Source organism: Corvus hawaiiensis, chromosome Z (genome assembly GCF_020740725.1).
Source record: "Corvus hawaiiensis isolate bCorHaw1 chromosome Z, bCorHaw1.pri.cur, whole genome shotgun sequence".
Classification (NCBI taxonomy): Eukaryota; Metazoa; Chordata; class Aves; order Passeriformes; family Corvidae; genus Corvus; species Corvus hawaiiensis.
In genome coordinates, this window is record NC_063255.1 from 27116060 (window position 1) to 27135813 (window position 19754).

At 41.9% G+C, this 19754-nt stretch overlaps 1 protein-coding gene and 1 long non-coding RNA gene across 6 annotated transcripts in view; both read left to right on the plus strand.

Annotated features, from left to right (window-relative positions):
* CAST (calpastatin) overlaps positions 1-19754 on the plus strand; it is a 50279-nt gene that overhangs the window by 3308 nt on the left and 27217 nt on the right. For all 5 annotated transcript variants that reach the window (XM_048290937.1, XM_048290938.1, XM_048290940.1 and 2 more), the window contains exons 2-3: positions 1708-1773; positions 8743-8814. In XM_048290937.1, coding sequence (XP_048146894.1) covers positions 1708-1773; positions 8743-8814 — 138 coding nt within the window. The remainder of the gene's footprint in view (positions 1-1707; positions 1774-8742; positions 8815-19754) is intronic.
* LOC125319615 lies at positions 8843-18505 on the plus strand. The gene is made up of 2 exons (XR_007200828.1): positions 8843-13738; positions 14809-18505. It is a non-coding gene; the product is annotated as an uncharacterized LOC125319615 (long non-coding RNA).

A 19754-nucleotide genomic window follows, 5' to 3' on the forward strand; every position in this document is an offset into this window, starting at 1 on the left:
TAGTTCCTACATTCCCTGACTTGATTTTGTAAAAGAAAAATAAAAAAACTAAGGAGAGCCTGCACTTCGATTGGTGTTGGTGCTTTTAAAGCTATGTCTGAATTTGAAGAAGAAAATGAGAGCAATAAAAGACTTTAATAGCTGGATTCAGGGTAACACTTGATTTTTGGAGCATTTTGATGCTAAGGGTATCCATAAAAAGAGCCCAATCAACAGAGGTCTCCTTTAGCTCCTGAGCCTTATGGCTGGCTCTGAAATTCCTGTTCTGTCAGCAGCAGGACACTCACTGATACTGCTCTTACTGATACGTGTGTGATATGCTTTTATTGTAGCAGTTAAGAGCACAGATAGCTGGGTAAATTGTGTCTGTACTGGAAGTGCTATTGTGGAGCAGTGAATCAATTAATCTCTTACCTGAATAGACAACCTGCAGGGCTTGTTTTTCCTCTAAAGAGGCATAATTGGAATATGAGTATAGCATTTCCAATTTTAAAACTTTCAAGTATCTTAGTCATAACCAATCTCATTTTAAAAACTTGAACAGTTAGAGGTTGTCCAAAACAATTATTGAAACTTTTGTTGCTATAGTACTTTTTTCAGCCTGCATTTTCTCCTGCTGATGTGCTGGAACTGATTCCTGTTGCAGATAGTGCAGTGATACATGGATCATTACTTTCTCCCTATAGCCATGTAAAGAAAAATCTGCAGGAGCTCATTACTTTGTGGATTAGCAGGCTTTACCTCCTACTGCTCAGTCCTGAAAACAGAAGGGAATAAATGGGTCTCGAATAATCTCTTGTCTTTACTTAACAAAACAAACCAGATGTGAATCCTCCCTCCCAGATGTCTCAGTTGCTGTGGGAAGTTACACTAGCTGAGATACTAGAGAGTAGCTATATTATGTTGCCTCTTATGTTTATTTCTTGCTTTTTGCTTTTATTATTTTTGAAAAAGATTTTTTTGAGGGACCGTATTCACCACTTTTCAGAGATGCAGACAGTTACAAGGTGCTGGATGCCAGTGTGTGTGCTGAGCAAAATTTTGTCTTTCTTTACACTGCTGCACATAGGAAGCTACTGGGGTTGTACATCAGGTTAGGCGAATGGAAGAGGTTTAGAGTCTTGGAGGAGATAAAAGATGCAGGAGGTTCAGGGATCCTGGAAGAACTGTATTTCCTAATGTGCCTGAACTGTTGGAGCATTTATGTTTTTCTGTATCAGCACCAGAATTACAGCAATCATGGTAACAGCTTTCTTCCAGGTGAGGAGGGCTGGGCACAACAAGCATTTTAGTGCGTCTGAAGGAAGTTCAGATGCTGGAGTGGGTTGCACACATTGTGTTGGCATCTCTGAGAGCTGTTCAGTTTCTGCTGAAGCCTGTGGTTCTGACATTTCCAAAACAAGCGTTGGAGAGTGCTTTGCTGCTAAGGGGTGAGTGATAAGCTGAATATCTTCCAGAGCTTTTCACGAGAACAGTCATGTAACTGCCCTAAGAGTCATGACCTTATGACTGATTACTCTTGAAGTTATCCAGCAGGCCATTTAGAAATCCTGCCCATTAGTGAGAAGAAAAACTTAAGTGTTCCTTCCTGTCATATTGCGGTAGCTGAAATGAATCATCCTTGCACTAAGAAGTTTGAGAATTTCTTTGTGTGGAAGACATGACTTAAGGTCTTAATAGCTACACTTCTATTTTCTTTGTTTACAGCATGGTGACAAGAAGGCAGATGAAGCTTCTTCCAAGGTGGGAGAGAAAAAAGCAGAAGTGGGAGAGGTAAATTCAAATGTTTGAACATACTAAAAAGAAAAGTTGGTAATGAATTTTCTCATATATGTATTTTTGCCTTTTGATAGCAAAGTGGTATCTTTTGGACAATTAAGTGGTGACTCCACTCAGTCATTATTCATCCCAGGAATGTTTAGTTTTGTCTTGTGCTGCTGAGCAGTGTCCTGGAAATATTTTATTTGCTTTGTTCATATTTTCCCTAATATTTCACATTGGTATCCATGGAAATTACCTCAATAGAGTGTCTACTGTGCAGTGCCAGGGCAGTGTGGGACACATCTGATGGCCCTGGTTTCACAGCTGCCCAGAAGCACAGGTGAAGTGAGTGCACTGTGATGCTTTCCCCCTGATGCTTCATCCATAGCAGAGGCTTTGTTGGAAATAACTTTGCCTAAGCCTGTTTGACTGCCCTGCAAATCAGGGTCAGTGGCTGCTTTTATTACAGTCCTCTGAAGTAGATGATTTAAGCAACTGCTTTCCTTTCCTGTCCAGAGAGCAAGGCTTCTCTAGCCTGAGAATGTGTTCCTTCTTTCCTCTCCAGACAGCTTGTTTTTTTCACAAATACCATTGTGCATTTATACATTCTTGGTTTAATGCCATATTCTTTGACTGCACATTGTTCCTCTCAGTAGAGAAGTGCTGACATTTTTGTGGGAAGGGTGGGAATCGCGGCCTGTAGTTTGGGGTTCTGGGGTTAATGTTTCTGACCTCTCATGGAGAAGATCTGTTTCCAGCAAAACAAGACTCTTACTGAAATTTATTGTCCGGATACTTCTGCTTTTTGAGTCCTTAGGATACTGCAGGTATGTTTCCTCTTGTGAATTTCTTTGTATATTTTACTTGTTCCATCCACTCTGCAGTGCTTAAAAGTGGAAATAGATCAAAAACCTCTTCCACAGACCCACTGAGGGGCATTGACCTCGCTGTGACTCTCACTTACCTCCAAGACACTCTGATTTGTTAAACAGTGGAGGAAGCAACTCAAAATCTTTGTACAGCTTTCCCAAGAGTCTGCAATGTTACATTTTTGTTTAAAAGTCAGAGATTATTCCTTTACCTTCAATTTTTGAAGCAGAAGTTTATAATATATCTGTAGAGAGCTTTGGGCAACGTTGTCTAGAATACTGAGTTTGTTCACCTGCCTACTAGGAAAGGTTTGGCATTAGGAAAATTACAAGAAAATGTGGAGGTCTTTGAAGAGTTTATATCCATACTGAAAGGAAAACATTAAAATCAGTATGGTTGTTGTATAACTAAAAATAACAACAAACAACTCTTATCTCTCAGATTCTTTGGGTATATAGTCCTGAAGGAGTGAGAAAAGGAGGGTAGAGCTTTGAAAAGCAGAGGTAGGAAAGGCCTGACATTGGTTTGAGTGGGAGATGCCAATTAGCCACAACATCAAGGGGAATTCAAAATGAATACTGTTAGGGTGTAGAGCAGGCTTCTTAAGCATTTCTTCTTGGAGACTTAGAAGCAGACTGAAGAAAACACAGCAGGTTGACTGTTGATAGAAACCTGTTTGGTAAGACATGGACTTGCACAGAAAGGATGGAACTGTGATATCATGGTTGACGGGGCCGTGTAGTCCTTGGAAAGACTGATCTCCATCACTTCATTGCCTAAAGATTTAAGCCAAGGAAGGACACTGTCATACTTGTTTGAGTCATTTTGGCAGTGCTGCTCAAGCTTTAAGTCTAGACAAGATGGGGGGATGTGCTTGCACAGGAAGGCTCTGCTTTGGGTTGAGATTCACACAGTCTGTCAGTCTAGTGATGAGAAGCTGAGTGTGTGTGTATCTGTGCATGGTGCCTCGTAGGAACAGTCAAAAGATGTGCTGGAAACTACAGATGTGTTAGAATATGTAATTGAAAAAAAAAATACAGGCAGTTTTTCATCAGTGTACATGTCAATAAAAGTGTGTGTATGTGTTAAGTTGTATTGGACACTGCTCCAGGACAAAGGCTCAAGTTACAGGGATCTGTCCTAAATCTTCATGTCTTGGTTGTTAGAACCTTACATTTATTGAATTCTAGGGAGAATCAGACACTTCCTGAAAATCTAGATCAGCTTTACTGAAAGGTTTTCATTCCTTGTGGGTGTGTGTATGGGGGGTGTTAACAGAAAAGAAATGGTGGTTGTTGGAATTGCTGGTTGCTCGTGCACATGAATCTATGGCATACTTTTGCAGCTGGGATGCAGCTGCCACCCAGCAAAAGTGAGTGATGTACTGCAGGTTTCCCCATATCTGTCTCTCTGTTCTCTCACTGTGATGTGACATCCTGGACCTGAGCCAACGCGTTTGGAGATGCCATTGCAAAGCGTACAAAATAGTAAATTTCCTTTATTCCCCTTGCCTCCTGGTGTTCCAAGGCTTTTAGCAATTTGTTAGCATGTGAGGGACAGCTGGTGTGGTTTTATTTTATCCCTCATCTTGATACGGTCTTCAGCTAATGTGTGCCTTTCTACCAGTTTCAGATCACTTCCACTTTTGAGGCCATTGGGGCACTAGTTCTCTAGAAGCCCTTGGATACTAAAATATAAATGCTTTCAAGGGCAGATGGAGCAAAATCGCTGAAGAGAAACCGAGGGTGGTTTATAAAATACACTGAAGTTCAGAAGTCCCTGGCTCACAAATGGAGGCTGGAAGAGTATTTAGAAACATCAACATGGATCTGGACTGTTTCTCCATCTCTGGTTTTGTTTTCTTTCCTGTCTGCTGCTGACCACTGCTAGAGACAGGGAAATGATGCAAGTGGAGCTTATCCAAACCCAGGAAGGCAGGTCTTGCACTGTAATGAGGTGCATTGTCCTGCTGTCCTAATCTTGCACGCCACATCCAGTCAGTGCTGCCTGTCAGAGGGTTGCCCTTGGGGCACAGTGTGTTCTGCTACACAACCACGTGAATTTCATAAGAATAATGCAGAAGAAGTGCTCACATTGTGTGTGGCTGTGCTCTGAAACGCCCCTGCTCTGAGTGGATCCATGTTACTAATATGGAAAAATACCTTTCTCTTTTTACTGTTGCAGAGGGAAATACCAATGAGAGGTTCTGTATCCATATAAAAGCCCAGCCTGTGCATGGCTGCTGTTTGGATGTTAAAATGCAATACTAAAAAGGAAGGCAGAACCATATATTATAGGAATTGGAAGCCCCAGCTTAGGGTGAGGCCATATTTCACCAGGTATGGTGTGAAGCAGGACCCTTTCTAACATGGCCTGGAATTTTGAGTTGTGCTTTACAGCACTGTAGGCAGAACCTGTGCTGCTTGCTCAGCTCATTGTGCTTTACTTAGCAGGAGTTATACTCTTTACTTCGAAAAGTTGACAGTGATTATTGGTGCTAAAGCATCTCTATCCTTTTAGAATTGATTCTTTGCTCTGAAATCGCTGTCTGTGGTACTTTTTAATCCTGATGTTTGCCACTTAGGATTCCTTATCCAGAAAAAGCATTAATGGGGACAACGGGCATTTTGACTGGTGACAGTCTTGTTGGGGTGCCCACTGCTGGTCTAAGTTGTGGAAGTGCAAGGGTAACCTGCAGTGTTTGTGAGGTTTCTTCTTACTCTGGTACCAAATTAGTTATTTATATCTGCATTGTTTGTTTGTTTTCTTTCCCCCTTGTGCCTCACAGCACTTCGGCACTGGCACAGGGGATTGGGGCCTTAATCCGTCCTCAGTGGAGGAGTGGAAGGGCTCTGAGAAGCACAGCAGCAGCTTCTCTCTCTGTCCCTCTTTTCCGTTTTGGTGCTTCTTTTGGCTAAAATGCTGAAGGTGGTTGAAAAATAACATTATTTCAGTTAAATTCTGGTACTTGCTGAGAGCTGTTGCAATGTAAGTCTGTGCTTTCTGAAGGAATATAGAGTGATTGCTGCTCGAGCTGTTCTTGAATGAAAGATTCATAAGGGGAGGCTGAAATGCTGCTGATGGTTGTCAAAAGCGTTTGCAGAACAGAGATAGCACATTCTTGCCTCTTGTGTATTTTCTAAGACAAGTGTACCATATGCATTCTTACTCCAGTCTTGCAATGAACACTTGAATGCTGTAGTTCAAAATGAACATTTAGTCCATATTCTGGACACCAGTCTTGATACATGTATTTCCTTTTAAAATCTGCTTATGAGAAGGATGTATATTTCATCTCCCCTTTACTAAACCTGCAGAATTAATATTCCACTCTGAAACTGTTCTTTTTGTTTTGAATCCACTGCTAATGATGAAGAGATTATAAATACCTCTATGCCACAGCTTTTATTCCTTCACACACAATTCTTTACAGGCCCATAATTCTTTTAATTCATTTCATAAAGAAGCTGTGCTTTGATAATTGGTTATCTCTGTTATTATCAGGTTGGGAAGCAAGGTGTGAGTACAGCTGCAAGGTAATTCTTCAGTTGTTTCTGTCTGAGATTGTCACAGAAGAAAAATACTCTTCCAGTCTTGGAGGGGGGAGAAGATGGGAACAGCTCTGATGTATTTGTCAATAAAGGGTATCTGAGCTGGTTTGCCTGGAGGGAACATCTTGGGAAACACCATAACATCCTTATTTTAGAGTGGAAGAAGGATAAACCTAAATGAATGATGTGGCCAGCCCTTGTGTTTTTACAAATGTATTAAGGGGGGGTAGATACCAAAGAAGTTGCTGTTGAAAGGTGACTCTGGGAACTAAAATGTGTGGTGGTCAGTATTCAGTAAGTAATACTCATTTAATCTGGTGGCTGAACTTTCCACATGTCTTATCTGCAGGTAGTCTTCTTCTCTGTTCCAGGGCAAAATGTATTTGTTAATTTTTCTTCTCTATCTTTACCTTTAAATGCTGCTTGGCTTACCACCAAACAAACATTTGCATTAACATTTTTTCTTTATTCCATTTAGTTGATTAACATAAGTTCATGCTCTGAACAAGGATTTATTTCACCCTTTTAGCTGGTTCTGCCTTTTGGAGAGGGGCTTTTTTTTTTGGTTGGTTGGTTTTGCTGTTTTGGGGGGGGACAATGGTTTTTTTTCCTGTTTTTTGGGGGGGGTTGGGGTTTTTTGTGGTTTTTTTGTGGGTTTTTTTGTTGGGTTTTTTTAAATCTTACTGTTACTTTGTTTTGTTTTGGTTTTGAGGTTTTTTTTGTAGCTCAGACTTGTTGGGGGTTGGGGAAAGCTACCCTTTCAGGGCCTGAAATTTTTGAGTATGTTGGTAGGTGCCATAAAGACTCCCTTCTCTAAAACAGTACTTTATGAATTTGTGGAATTCTGTGATACTTTCAGAGCATCACAGTTACGTTAGACATCGTCTTTGGTCCCAAAGGTAAATCCTGAACACCATGAACCCTGAGTCAAAGGCTGAGCATGAGGTGCCAGTCAAGATCTGTGGTGCTGAAGGTGTGCCCACAATACTGATTGCTCTGCAGAGTTCTGCTCTTTTTTTTGGCAATGTTTTTGTTGTGACCTCTTTTTTTTTTCTTTTTCTCTTTGAAAAGGGGAGGCTAGCACTTCAAACTTTAAACTACGTGAACAACTTAATTAAAAGTTGAAGGGTTTGTGGATGATGCTTATTACAGAATCTTCAGTGCACTATGTCAGTGTCAGAAAGCCGAAGGTGTTGTGCCTCTCAGTACTGTCTCTACAAAATTGTAACGCATCACACCTCCATCACCTTCCTCCAGGATCATTACCACCTCAGCTGGAACACTGCTTCCTTCTTAAGGGAGTCAGAAATGCTCATTGTAATGAGGGTTGAAGAGTGTGTGGAAACAGATTGTCTGCTCCCTTAGGAATGTGTGGTCAGAGGAGAAAATACCGAGACAAACCCGGCCGACACACGGTGGAAGGGGGCTGTGTCACGGGTTCTGTGTGTCTTTGAGTTTTGGTGCTGCTTTTACCTCTGACCATCCCTCAGCCTGGGCAGAGACCCCAGGCTCTGGGCTCCAGTGGCTGGGCAGGTCTGTACTGGGCAGCAGCACTGGTCTTCAGTAGCTGTGCAGGAGAGTCCTGGGCTGGCACACTCCTAACATGGTTTTAACAGGCAAAAATCAGTGCTAGCCTTGGGTTTTGCAGCATCCTGTGGAGTCTGACTGGGATGTCATTGTTTCCAGTGTGATCCTTGGTGTAAGATCCCTCTTTGTTCCAGCTGGTACCAGTTTTGGGCCGTACTTTGATTGTGTTAATCTTGTACACATGGCCACAGTGGGTGGCCCACTGCCCCATCTCTGGAGGTGACTGTTGAAAGCGCATCTTCGTTTGCTCCAGGTGATCTCCAGGTGATCTCCAGGTGATCTCCAGGTTTTCAAGCTACATTAGAAAGAGAACAAGAGGTGGAATTACCTTAATGGCAGAGTCTCTGGATCTCCCAGAGTGTTACAAATCTGGTGTCCCATGCATTGAAAAGTGGTATTTCTGAGTTTGCTGGTTGGATCTGTGTTGCTTCTGCAGCCTGCCCTGCTTTGGAGAATGTGAAATCTTTAATTGTTTTGTGAATCTTGTGTTTTTTAGAAAAACTGTAATTTTGCCCTTAACTTTGTATTTTTACTTCCCTACCTGAGCTGTGATGTTACCTTCATGGTTAGTCTTTCAAATTATGTCTGAACAGCAATGGTTTGCCCCTCTTATTTTTGTGATAGTTTTTATATAATTACTGTTGCTTTAACTGTTAACTTGAAATGGAGTTGCTGTGCCACAGGAATCCTCCATTAAAACACTGCAAGAGAACTCAGCCTGTTCTGGGTGTGCACATTTCTGGGCTCTGAAATGTGCCTGTGTGAATTAAAGTTACATAGGAGAATTCATTTTTTGATTACTCACCTTGCAAAAAATGTTCTAATGGACATTTTTAAGTGTGCTTTTTCTTTCTTTTTTTTTAGGATTTTGGATTTGGTTGGGGGGTATTTTTTGTTTGTTTTACAGTTTTACTTGGCTTTTCTTTTTTTTCATCAACATTCCTAACCTTTATGATGTCTTTTTATTTTCTAGAAGAAACAAGCAAGTGCTAATGTCACCCAGCCCCCCAAAACAGAGACAAGTGGAGCAGCTGCTGCTGCTAAGGTAATGCATACTTAAGGAAATGGTCTTTTTTTACAAGGCATTTGTATTTTTTGGGTTCTGTTTACTTGATGGAACTTGGTGAGTTTTAAGCACTGACAGCTTGTCTTTGCTTTTGTTGCCCCTGGAGCAATTCAGCAGATCATTCAAGAAGCATTTTAAAGCTGAGTTGCAAAGGGGTGCAGGTGATACTCTCTTGAGGGGAAACAGGGTGCTCAGGTGTTGCAGGGCATTGAAAGAGGGTGTTGAAAATATTCTTGCTGATGCTGCACCTGGTAGCCCTTGTTAGGTACATAATTGTCACAGGTGAATAAAATGCAGATCACTCAAAAGAGAAGCAGCAATGTGTTCTATTGAGGTAAATAAATATTTTTGACAGTTTGATGGAAGCTGGTGAAGTTTGACAGTAAAGTTTAACTCCAGTTGCAGTTCAGGGAGAGCTCCTGGGCCCATTTTGATGGCAGTTGATAGAGTGAGGCAGCTGGGTGCTGGTCAGTAGTGGAGACAAGATCAATGTTTGTTTAGTTCTGGTAGCATTTTCTGTGCTTTGGTTACCCTGAAATTCTGGGTTTCAGAAGCACCTTCTGACATATTTCTCAACCCACCTTCACTCCCATGTGCAAGCCAGGGCCTTTCCAGCTCCTTGGTTCACACCCAAGATGTGAGGCTGGCTGCTCCTAAGTCAAGCTGAGAGCGTTCCACTGATCCACCACAGTGTTCTGTATCTGGAGAGAGCCCATTGTTTGGAGCATCCTAACAGCAGGAAGTGTTTCTGTATGTGAATGGGATTTTTTATTTTCTTAATCAGTGCTTTGGTAAAACAATACACCTAAAGATATCTGCATGCTTCCTAAGTAATTCATTTTTCCTTTTTACTTAGTGAGGTTGGAGACAAAGATATAAATCCTGTTGTCCCTTTCTTTCAATGTTTTTGTCTATCACTAAAGACAGCCCAGCATTTTTTTTTTCTTTTCTTTCTATTCCTTGCACTTTGGCAGGGTTTTTCTCCTCCTAGTCAACCTGGATGTAGCTCTTCTAGCCCGTATCAGTCATCAGCTGCATAGTCCCAGGGATGTTTATGTCTAATTTGCTGGCTAACACATCTCTTAAGTCTTTTATTTTTCCAGTACATGTTCTTTCTATGACAAGCAGAAAAAACTTCTAAGTGTGGAAGGCACAATTTGTACATGCCATTAAGCCTAAGAACTGGAAGGTACTGTCATGAAAATAATGCAATGGAATTGCCAGGAATTGCTGTATATTAGGTTATGACAGCTTAGGTTATGTATTTTACCAGTACTTGGTGTTTCTCCAGTTTCTGTGACATTACAGTATACTTATTGGTAAAGATTATGTACTGTGAAAATACTCACCTCATACTATCTAATGTTGACTTTTAATCAACAGCTAATTTAAGTTCAGCCTTTTTAGTTCCCACTCAGCCATTTCCACCTTTTTCCACGTAAGCTAATTCTTCTGTTAATTGTAACTTTTACTTTCAGCAATCTCCTGTGACCTCTAGTGTTACTTAAAATAGAGGAAAACTCAGACATTTATTGTAGCTTTTGCCACCCGTACCTTTTTTCCAAGCCATTTGTCTAGCTGTATTCTTCTCTGCCTTTATTTTCTTCTCTAAAAATACCTATTGCAAACAAAAAAAATTTGTAGTATTTTTTTTTTTTTAAACAGGAATTTTACAGGAAGGGAAGTATTTCTTGAAAAGGCAAGACGGCCCTTCCTGTTTTCCTGCAAAATCAGATCAAGTCTTTAGTGCAGTCAGACATACTTCACCAGTTTTTGGACAATTTAGGAGTGCTTTTTCTTCTGTTATTTATTTCCCCCGATGTAGCTTTAATAATTCTGTTGGTCAGTAATACTTACTTGCATTACTTATCCTAGATAAATTTCTAAATCCTTACCAGGGGAAAGGGAGGTGGGATAGTTAAGTTGCTCCAGCTCACACTCTTCATTTTTTTAACCTATTCCTACCTTATGGTGAAATCAATTAAACTGAAGAGCCAAGAGGGGGTTTGCTGCCTCCACATCAGGCCTGAGTAATTTTTTTTTTGGCTAGTAAGTAATAATGATCGATGGCTTGTTTATTCTGGGGTTTCTGACTTCCAGATGCAGGAGCTTGTGTGTGATGAAGGTGTCATGCTCCAGCATGTGGCCAGTCTCATTGTCCAAGTGAGAGCACTCAGCTGCCTGGCTTTGTTTTCGTTGCACCATCCATCAGAAATGCAGTTCTCCCTGCCTTCATTTTTCCCCTGTGCTTTCTGCTGTGTCACTCTTGAGTTCCTGGAATTGCAGCCAGTGTTTACTCACTGCCTCTGCTCAGTGTGTTCCTACAGGGATGTTAATTGGCTGCCTAAGTGTCCCTGTGGTGCAAGAAATGCTGCCTCTCTTGCCTCCTCCTCTGCACTAAGGGCACTTAGGAGGCTCAGTCAGCAACCTGGATGTGCCCAGCTTTTGTATTACTCAAATCTGAATGAATAATTTAGAGAGGCTTAACTGAAACAGATGTTCTGACTCCTTTGTTTCTGTGACAAGCCTTTCTTTCCTCTTTGATGAAGGGAGTCCTGTTCGGCTGTTGGTTTGTACCAGGGGGGGTTTCAGTGAGCACCTGCCTTGCCAGGTGAAGGGAGTGAAGAGGAAGGTTCGGGTGAGGCTGTCATCATCAGGAATGTTTACTGGGTTGGTTGCCCAAGAGCAGCCTCTTCCATGTACACATTGATTGCCCAGATGCACAAACCAGGTCATGGCTGCCAGGATTAGCAGGCAGCAGTGAGGAGGAAAAACTGAACTAACCACCTTCCTCTGCAGAAGGTCTCCTGCCAGTGTTGCTTTTGTTTCCTTTTACAGCCTTTAATGAAGTTTTTGCCAGTTCCACAGCCATCAGGAAAGCCAATTTCCACCTCAGTGTTCAATCGTGTCTATTAATAGAAGGCACTAATACTTGAGCACAGCTGGATGCAGGCACCCTTCCTGGATTTTTGTGTTCTTATATGGTATTTCTGTTGATAACAGATGAAGTTTTGCTGCTTTTTATGTAGCAGATTTTTTGCATTGCTCTTAATGAGTAATTATTTTCTTTTTCTGGCTGGCTGCTGCAGCTTAGAGAAGTGAGAATCGTCGTTTTATTTTCGTGGACTATGGAAGCAGTGCTGGGAGAGCTCAACAGCAGCGGAAATGCAGTGAGAATTATTTCAGATTTTCAGAGAAAGCTTCTTGACCTTAATGATTTAAGAAATTTCAGACTAGTTACTTTCAGCTGGCATCCAAATTAACACTGTTTTAAAGGGGAATTCACTCTGCTTTCTTAGCCAGCAAACAGGAAAACAAGGAAAAAGAAGAGCCATCACTAAACATCTTTGACTGAAATCCCTACTATTTTTGCAGCTGAAAAGTTTGTCTGGATTGTCATCAAAAGTGACACCTACTGTCAGTGTTTTTTTCTGCTACACACCCTACTTAACTGTCACCAGATTTTTATTTTGTGAGCTTTGCAGAGGCACCTTATTCTAAAGGAAAGCATTATTGAGTAGAAGGCATCTGAAGTCACAGGATTGGTTGGGAATGTCCACAGAGGTGCATAAATTTATTCTAATGTTCCCAGTCATATTGTGAAGGTTGCCAAGGCTATCTCTAAAATTTGAGATTATTCAGAAAAACAACAATTCAGATTATCTGAAGACTTCCTTTTCAAGTTCTCCCTGGGGCAGGTGTGTGTTATGACAAACAGATTTACAGAATTTATAGGTGTTCTGCACTAGGACTGTGGCAAATCATGGGGCTGTTCCTGGAAGTTGCCCTCAGAGCTGTTGGCACCATGTGAAAATCAGGAGGACTGTGTTTGTGTGCAGAACAGTGCTGGCTTTTCTTGGTGGCAGAGGCATGCTAAAAATAGACTTAAACATTAAAAATTGGAAGCTGCTGGAGTACAGAAGGTGCCTCTTGTGTGGAAGAGCTGGCTTTGTGTAGTGGTACAGGATTTGCAACTTGTAAAGCTGTGCAGTGGTCAAAATAGCACAATCCTTTCACAACACAAATTCTGTACTGCACTCAGAAGTAGGATATTTTCTTCATCAATCTGCAGGTGTTTTTCCCTTTCTAATTCCCTTCCAGGGCTGGCTTACTTCTTATTATTCCCTCAAGATAAAGGGCAATACAGAGGTTATTATGAAAAAATGGCTGAAGGTTTTGTTGTTAGCACAGGGGCTTTTTTTATTAAAAAAAAAAAAACAAACTCTCCCACACTGCTACAGGTATTGAAAACTTGATTATATGGCAAAAAAAAAAATTAAAGAGCAGATCACTATTGGTATTTCAAGAAGCACCTTTGAATTTCTAAATTAATACAGATTATTTGGTTTTGTTGTGCTTAAAAATAGCACTAGGCAGTCAAGTTTTGGTGGCCTTAAGTGCCCTAAATCATCTCAATTGCTTTCAGTTAGTACTCCTAGAGTCTGGGTAATCAGTCCAAATTTAGGGACTGTAAGCTCATAATAGGGATATTACTCTGCTGAGGGGAAATGAGTGGGTTCCTTCTCTTGACACCGGTGCTGAGAAACCAAAGGGTGGAAGGCCAACACTGCTTTTCCGATGCTGAATTTAGCCTCACCCCAGCTTTTGCTGCGTGGCGCTCAGTGCCAGCTGTCCCTGCTGGGGGGACCCTGGTCCAGCCAGCTCCAGAAGTGACCCCAGAAGGAGCAGGAGGGGTTTGCTCGCTGTGGTTCAGCGTGGGAGCCCGAACCTGCCGTCTGGGTGCCCTCCCCGTGCTGCTGGGTGGGGATTGTGTGGCTCAGCACTCCGGCTTGCCGAGGGCTTGGCTTGGCCGGCAGCCGCCGGAAACCGCAGCCACAGCCCCAAGCGCCGGGCCGAGGAGCAGCCGCGTCCCTGCAGCAAACAGGAGCCACACGTCCACCGCGTGAGTTAGCTAGCCATCCCTGCTCTGCTTTCCTGCTCCCTCTGCTTCAGGCTTGTTTGTGTTCATGTTGTAGTTATTTTTCCTTTTTTTTTTTTTTTTTTTTTTTGGGTTTCCTCCTCTTTCTCCGCCCCCTTTCTGGGAATTTTGTGGGCTGCTGTAACACGAGGTGCCAGCTCCAGGGCTTGAGGCATTCCAGAGCAGTGTCTAGTTAATAAGCCTTTAGATTTATTTTGACATACTGGAAGCAGCCTTTTCCGACACCACGTGTCATGGCAGTTTGGAGAAGAGAGGGACAAGGAAGAGCAGGGTTTAAAAGCAGTATCCCAAGTTGTTCTGTGTTTGTTTGGGGGTGGGGTTGGTATTTTTTCCTTGCTCAGCGGCCCACGCTGTTCTGGCTTCCAAGACCTGTGTGATTTTTTTTGGCATGCAAACGCAGAGCCTGTATGCCTGTACACAGAGTATTGCATAGTCAGGGTGTGGTGATCTGCAAGAGCAACTTCTTGTTTGAACTGTGCTCAGGTATCAGTAGTTTATTACACTTAAAAATATATGAACTAAAAGATGTAAAACGTGGAAAAAAAGTAATACTTTTCAATAAATTGTATTCTTTTCTGCAGTAGTGAAAATTAGGTAGGTAGATATTGCTTAAGTTGTGCCACTGTGCGATAATTGTTGGTAGTATTGTCTCTCCTTTGGAGAAAGTGAAAGTAGTGCATGAAATAGCCCAGAATTTTTAAACATTGCAGATACCTCTGCTGAGTTCTTGATCTTTTTTTTTTTTTTTTTTGGCAACCAGTTTCCTCAATGTTGTATTTTTTTAGATTGATATAAAACATATGCTAACAGCTGCTTCTGCATTAGACATTTTCTTTCCTAGACTAATGTTTGTTACCTTCAGTCTTTTATATAAAATAGTGATTTTTGGTTTGGGGTTTTGCTTTTTTTGTTTTTTGGGTTTTTTTTGTTTCCTTTGAGTGGTTAGATATGTAAGGTAGGTACAGCTTGTAGAAAATCATGTTTCTGATCTTGGAATTGCAGAAATGAGCTCCGTGACCAGTTTTTCCTCACAGGTCTGGTTGTAAAGCTTTGCCCTTTAGGGAGACACTCCCAGTTTGAATTCTGGGCAAAGCTCTGCTGCCCTGGAGGTAGTGGCTCTTGGACAGCTGGGAGTGGGGGTAGAGGAGAAACCTCTGTCCCCAGAAAGCAAAGGAACTGTTTTTTCACTGAGTTGGTCTCCAGCCTCTCCACTGTCACCATTCATGACCTTTGTTTCCCCTGAGAGGAGGATGCCTGTGCTCATTAACGCTCTGGGGCTTTGTCCAGAGTCTCCTCTGCCAGAGGAAGAACCTGGCAGGAAGACCAGGAGGGTGGTGGCCTTCAGCACTCCTTGGGAGCTCCTTAAGGCTCAGAAACCCTGCTGGTTTTATGGAAGAAGTCAGGTCTGTGCCTGCCTTTATGCCATGCTCAGTACAAGTGCTGGAACCAACTAGAAAATGCACATTTTTGATCCCCAGGAGAGAAGCCTCTGTGAGGCAGGATAAAACCTCACCAAGGTGGAGATACCATATTTTTTAATTGAACCATAATGCAGTTATTCCTCCAGAGCATGCTGAAGGCTCTCCTGAAGTGATTTGAGTTGAAGCCAGTGCTGAAGCAAGAAGTGCCACAATCTGCCTCTTTTTAAGTGGGAATAATAAAACAGTGTTGAAATTTTCTAACATGATCGAAGAATGAAGCCTAACAACACAATCCCACCACCCCTGGTTATGCCGTTTTGTTGCCCTTAGATGATATTTTAACAGCAAAGTTCTGTTGAGATCCCTTGACTTGGTGGTTTTTATTCTCCTGTGTTTTCCATTCATTTTGGTAGCCATGTGTGGGTCAGTTCATACAGGCATTCATGAATAATATTTTCTCTCTATTTTCTCTGCACTCTGGGAGTGAAAAACAATTTCCAGTTCTGAGTGCTGTTCATGTTGGATATTGCCTGGCTTGATTGTTGCAGTAGAAGTAATCAAGTTCATAACCTCGGAGACCTTTAGCCTCAAGATGAAGTTGTCTTTTACGTAACTTCAGTGTCTTTTTAAAACCCCCTTTAGAGAATACTGGATCTGTTTGTGACTCCCTGGTTCTGTTTGTTACTCCTCCTCTGCATCCCAGCCCTGCTGAGCAGGGTGTTGTGTGACACTGCAGACCAAGTGACACAAATCCTAGCTGAGCTCAGCAGCGCCACGTGGCCTGTGGCTGGCACCTAATCTCTTGTTTTCCTGGTGTTTACTTACCAGCCTGCAGTTTGCTGCTGCAGATAACTGTGGAACGTTCTGGTGTTTGAAACAGCACGCAGAAAATGGAAACAGTTTGGCTGGAGAAGTTGCGGCCAAATTCTAAATGTTCACATGAGGTGAAACTGAAAAGAGGATTTTCGAGCTGCCCAGAGAAAAAGGAGAGCTTGGCTGCAGTGACCGGCTCATACATTACTGTAATCCTGTCCTGTGCAGAGTGGGAACCTGAGAAGAGGCTTGACAGGACTGGGGCACTGCTTCTAATATCGGAATATGACTGAATGAAAGTGAAATTTCAGTGCGTGCCAGATTGTAAAATTTACTGTCACAGAAACAGGACGTTCCCGAGAGGAGGTAATTCAAGAGCACGCTTTAAGGAGAAATAAGAATGGGGAGTTTAAAGCTGATTGTTGATTAGTGTAAAAGAAGCAAGGATTGTGCAGCCTGTGATACTGTTTGCAGACACACAGGATGTGAAGGCAGCAGACAAAGTCTGTTACCCTGCTTGGAATGCGCTGACTTTGTTTCCAGATCTCTTCCAATACTGTGGAAGGACATTAAATAGAAATTGCCTTTGTATATAGTAAAGCCTTTAAAGCAGTAAGCCAAGCTGCATACCGGAGCCTTGGCCACAAACTGAACTGAGTATGTAAAGGTTCTTGCTGTGTAGATACTGTGTATAACCTGTGATCAGTTAACAAACTCTTTCCTTCTGCTTCCAAAAGAAGAAAACAGGCACAGTGCTTGTCGCCATCAGCTGAGGGATACTCATAAATTTTTGCACAACCCTAACTTCCTGCATGTAAGTGAGCAGAAACTGAAGTGTTGGAAGTTAAAGAAAGAGTTGAATAGTACAAAAATTGCTTAAAGTGAATGGTCATTCCCTGGCCTCAGCTGTGTTTTGTTCCAGCATAAAGCTGTTTCAGAGTCTCAAGAGTTGCTGAAATAAAAAAACAAACATGCCACTATTGAACCTTATTAAACCTTGGACTTGAATTAGGTTGCTGCAATCCAGATGTCTTCAAACAGACATCTCACCTAAAGGTGGTTTGTCAGTTTCTACGAGGTGTGAAGCCTTGTTCTACACCGTGGTAAATGTAATTCTGATCTTACTGATTTGCTTGATAACATTTCGTTTAGTGTGACCAAATTCAAATGCCAGTAGGTTGTGTCTAAAAACACTGCTTCAAAACCTGCTGCGTTAAATTTGAGTGGTGTGGCTAACCAGCTCTGGCTGATGCATAAAACTCAGTAGTGAGGTCTGGAAGAGTTTCATCTCTGTGCCAGAACGGCAGAAATTTTATTCCAGTGTTCGAAGTAGAAGAAGCCGGTAAGAGTGAGTGGCTCAATGTTTCCATGATCATCAATAAATTTAGCAGCTCCTGAGGCTGTAAAAGAGTCTTTACAAGCTAATCAGCATCACAATCTCCTGGTTCAAACCAGTTTCTTAAAAAAATCATCGTGTTTTTATTTCATGAGGAAATGGCTGTATTTCCTCTGTGTCTTCTACCATCTCTCAATGATGGTTGATGTTGCTTCTGGGTACGGATTAATGATTGTTGCAAATGCTTATTCTCCATGGTGAGAAAATGGCAGAATAATGAAATTTTAGGGTTATTCTTTTCCACAGTAGTAGCTGCAGGAATTTGAACTATAATGATAGTAATAGATTGTACATATTTTTCAGTTGTATTCACACCAGCTGAGTTGATGAATGCTAAAAGCACAACGAAGCATCTCCAGAGACAGGGTTTCTTCTTCTTGTTTTGTTTTGTTTTTTTTCAAAGACAGGTATTTAAAACCAGGTATATTGATGAATTGAACTACGGTAGCATGAGTTTAAAAACCAGCCAAAATAACAACTTTGGCAAGGAGTTTTAGATTGAGTTAGAGTATAGTTATGCATAACGTAACTGGAACTGTCCTCCAAGGATTTTTTTTTTTCCCTCCACCTGCCCTCAGTGGCTGACAGGAGCAGAAGGCCTTTGTTTGTAACATGCAGTGTTGGTGAGTTTCAGTAAAATAGGAATGAAAGGGGAGTTACAGGCGGGCAAAGTCAGCCATCAGAAATTGCAGCGTAAATCATTTAGAAATCGTTCTCATCACTTCTACAGAGAAACCCATCACAACAGGGCAGCACAAATACCCCAGTGTCTGAGTAATACACAGGTACTGACTAGAAACCTGCATCCTGCTCTTCCATTTCATTAGGTTCTTAATATTAAGCCTCCAAAAAATTAACTGGGAGACTGAAATCTTCAAAAGAATATAATTTTCTTGGTTGTTGTGGGTATTCTTATCCTTCTCTTTAAAAGTTGTTGCTTTTCTTAAAAATGTAATAGCAGAACTGCATGTAAGAGCAGCAGTTGCAAAATAGCAGAGTATTTCCAAAATTACTTGGGATGGAAAATGACATAGGAGCACTCAAAGTTGTAATTTTTGAACTTGGCTACTATAGATACTGTAACAATAAAAGGTATTTAAAGAGTTACTGTCAGTGCTAAACCTTTTTTCCCATTTTAAGTCACTGTATGCCTTAGATGCTGTGTAGCTTTAAGTACACACGTTTGTATATTTATGTATTTATTTGTACATGTGCACACACACGCCCGTGGTGCCATCCCTGTCCCACCTCCTGTGTGTGTGTCCGGGGGTGGGAGGGCTGTACAGCCCTTGCCACACACCATCAAAGCAAGTGAGAGGTTTAACCTCTTAACAGCTCAAGTGGTATTTCACGCTTCAGCAGAATAACCCATTATTTCTCACAATGGTTCTCTGAAGAGCTTTCACTGCCCACATCTTACAAGCACTGTTAATTAAAGTTCGGTATCAGGGCCATTCATGGAAAGAAGCAGCCACTCACAGTCAGGTAGATTAGGTTTTCCCGTGCATTACACACCCTGTGAGTTAGTGGTTGTGAAATCATAGGTGTTGTGAGCTCTAAGCCTGAGAAGCAGTCCCAGCTCAGCCATGCCTAAGGGGTGTTAGCCCAGAAGAGAATTTGGGTGGCTCTTCAGTCCTCTGTTCCAGACTGAGTTCAGCTACATCAATCAACAAATATTTATACAAGCTCCCCCAAGGGCTGCTAGAGCTAGAGGTGCCTGATTTGTCCAGGTAGCCTTTGCCACAGAGTGACTCTTCTCTCCAGAAGGAAGATCACTGAGATTCTTTATTAAAGGCTGAGTCACTTTCTTCTTTGTTTCCCATTTCTTGGGGCCCTGACCAAAGCATCAGGTGCTGACTCACCTTTCTTTTCACTAAGTCATTCATACATCTTACTAATTTTTTCCACCTAAACCTGTCCTCACATCTTTCAGTATTCATCTCTGCTATGGTGTGATGGCCAAAATTGTTCCAGCACTTGACCTAGAGAAGCCCAAGCCAAAGAGGTTGGAAGTTGTATTTTACATTTATATTTACATTGTCACAGCAACAGATTACTTTTCCCCAGATTCCTCTTCCCTTGCTTGTTTTTAGCAGGAGCATCTCAGCCTGTCACATTATGGCCTTTACCTGTTTTTGTCAGTATTGCTGCCTGTCTAGCAGGGTTTGGTGGTGTTCGGGGGTTTTGTGTTACTGCCTTCAAGATAACCACCAGTGTCAGAGATCAGGAGCTCTGTTCTATTCAGCTGTCTGAAAGCAAGGTTGTAACCCAGTCTTACAGACCAATTTCCCCATTTTATTCGAGAGAATGTCACCTCAAGTAGTGAAAAGTTGCAGTGACAATGTGTCCC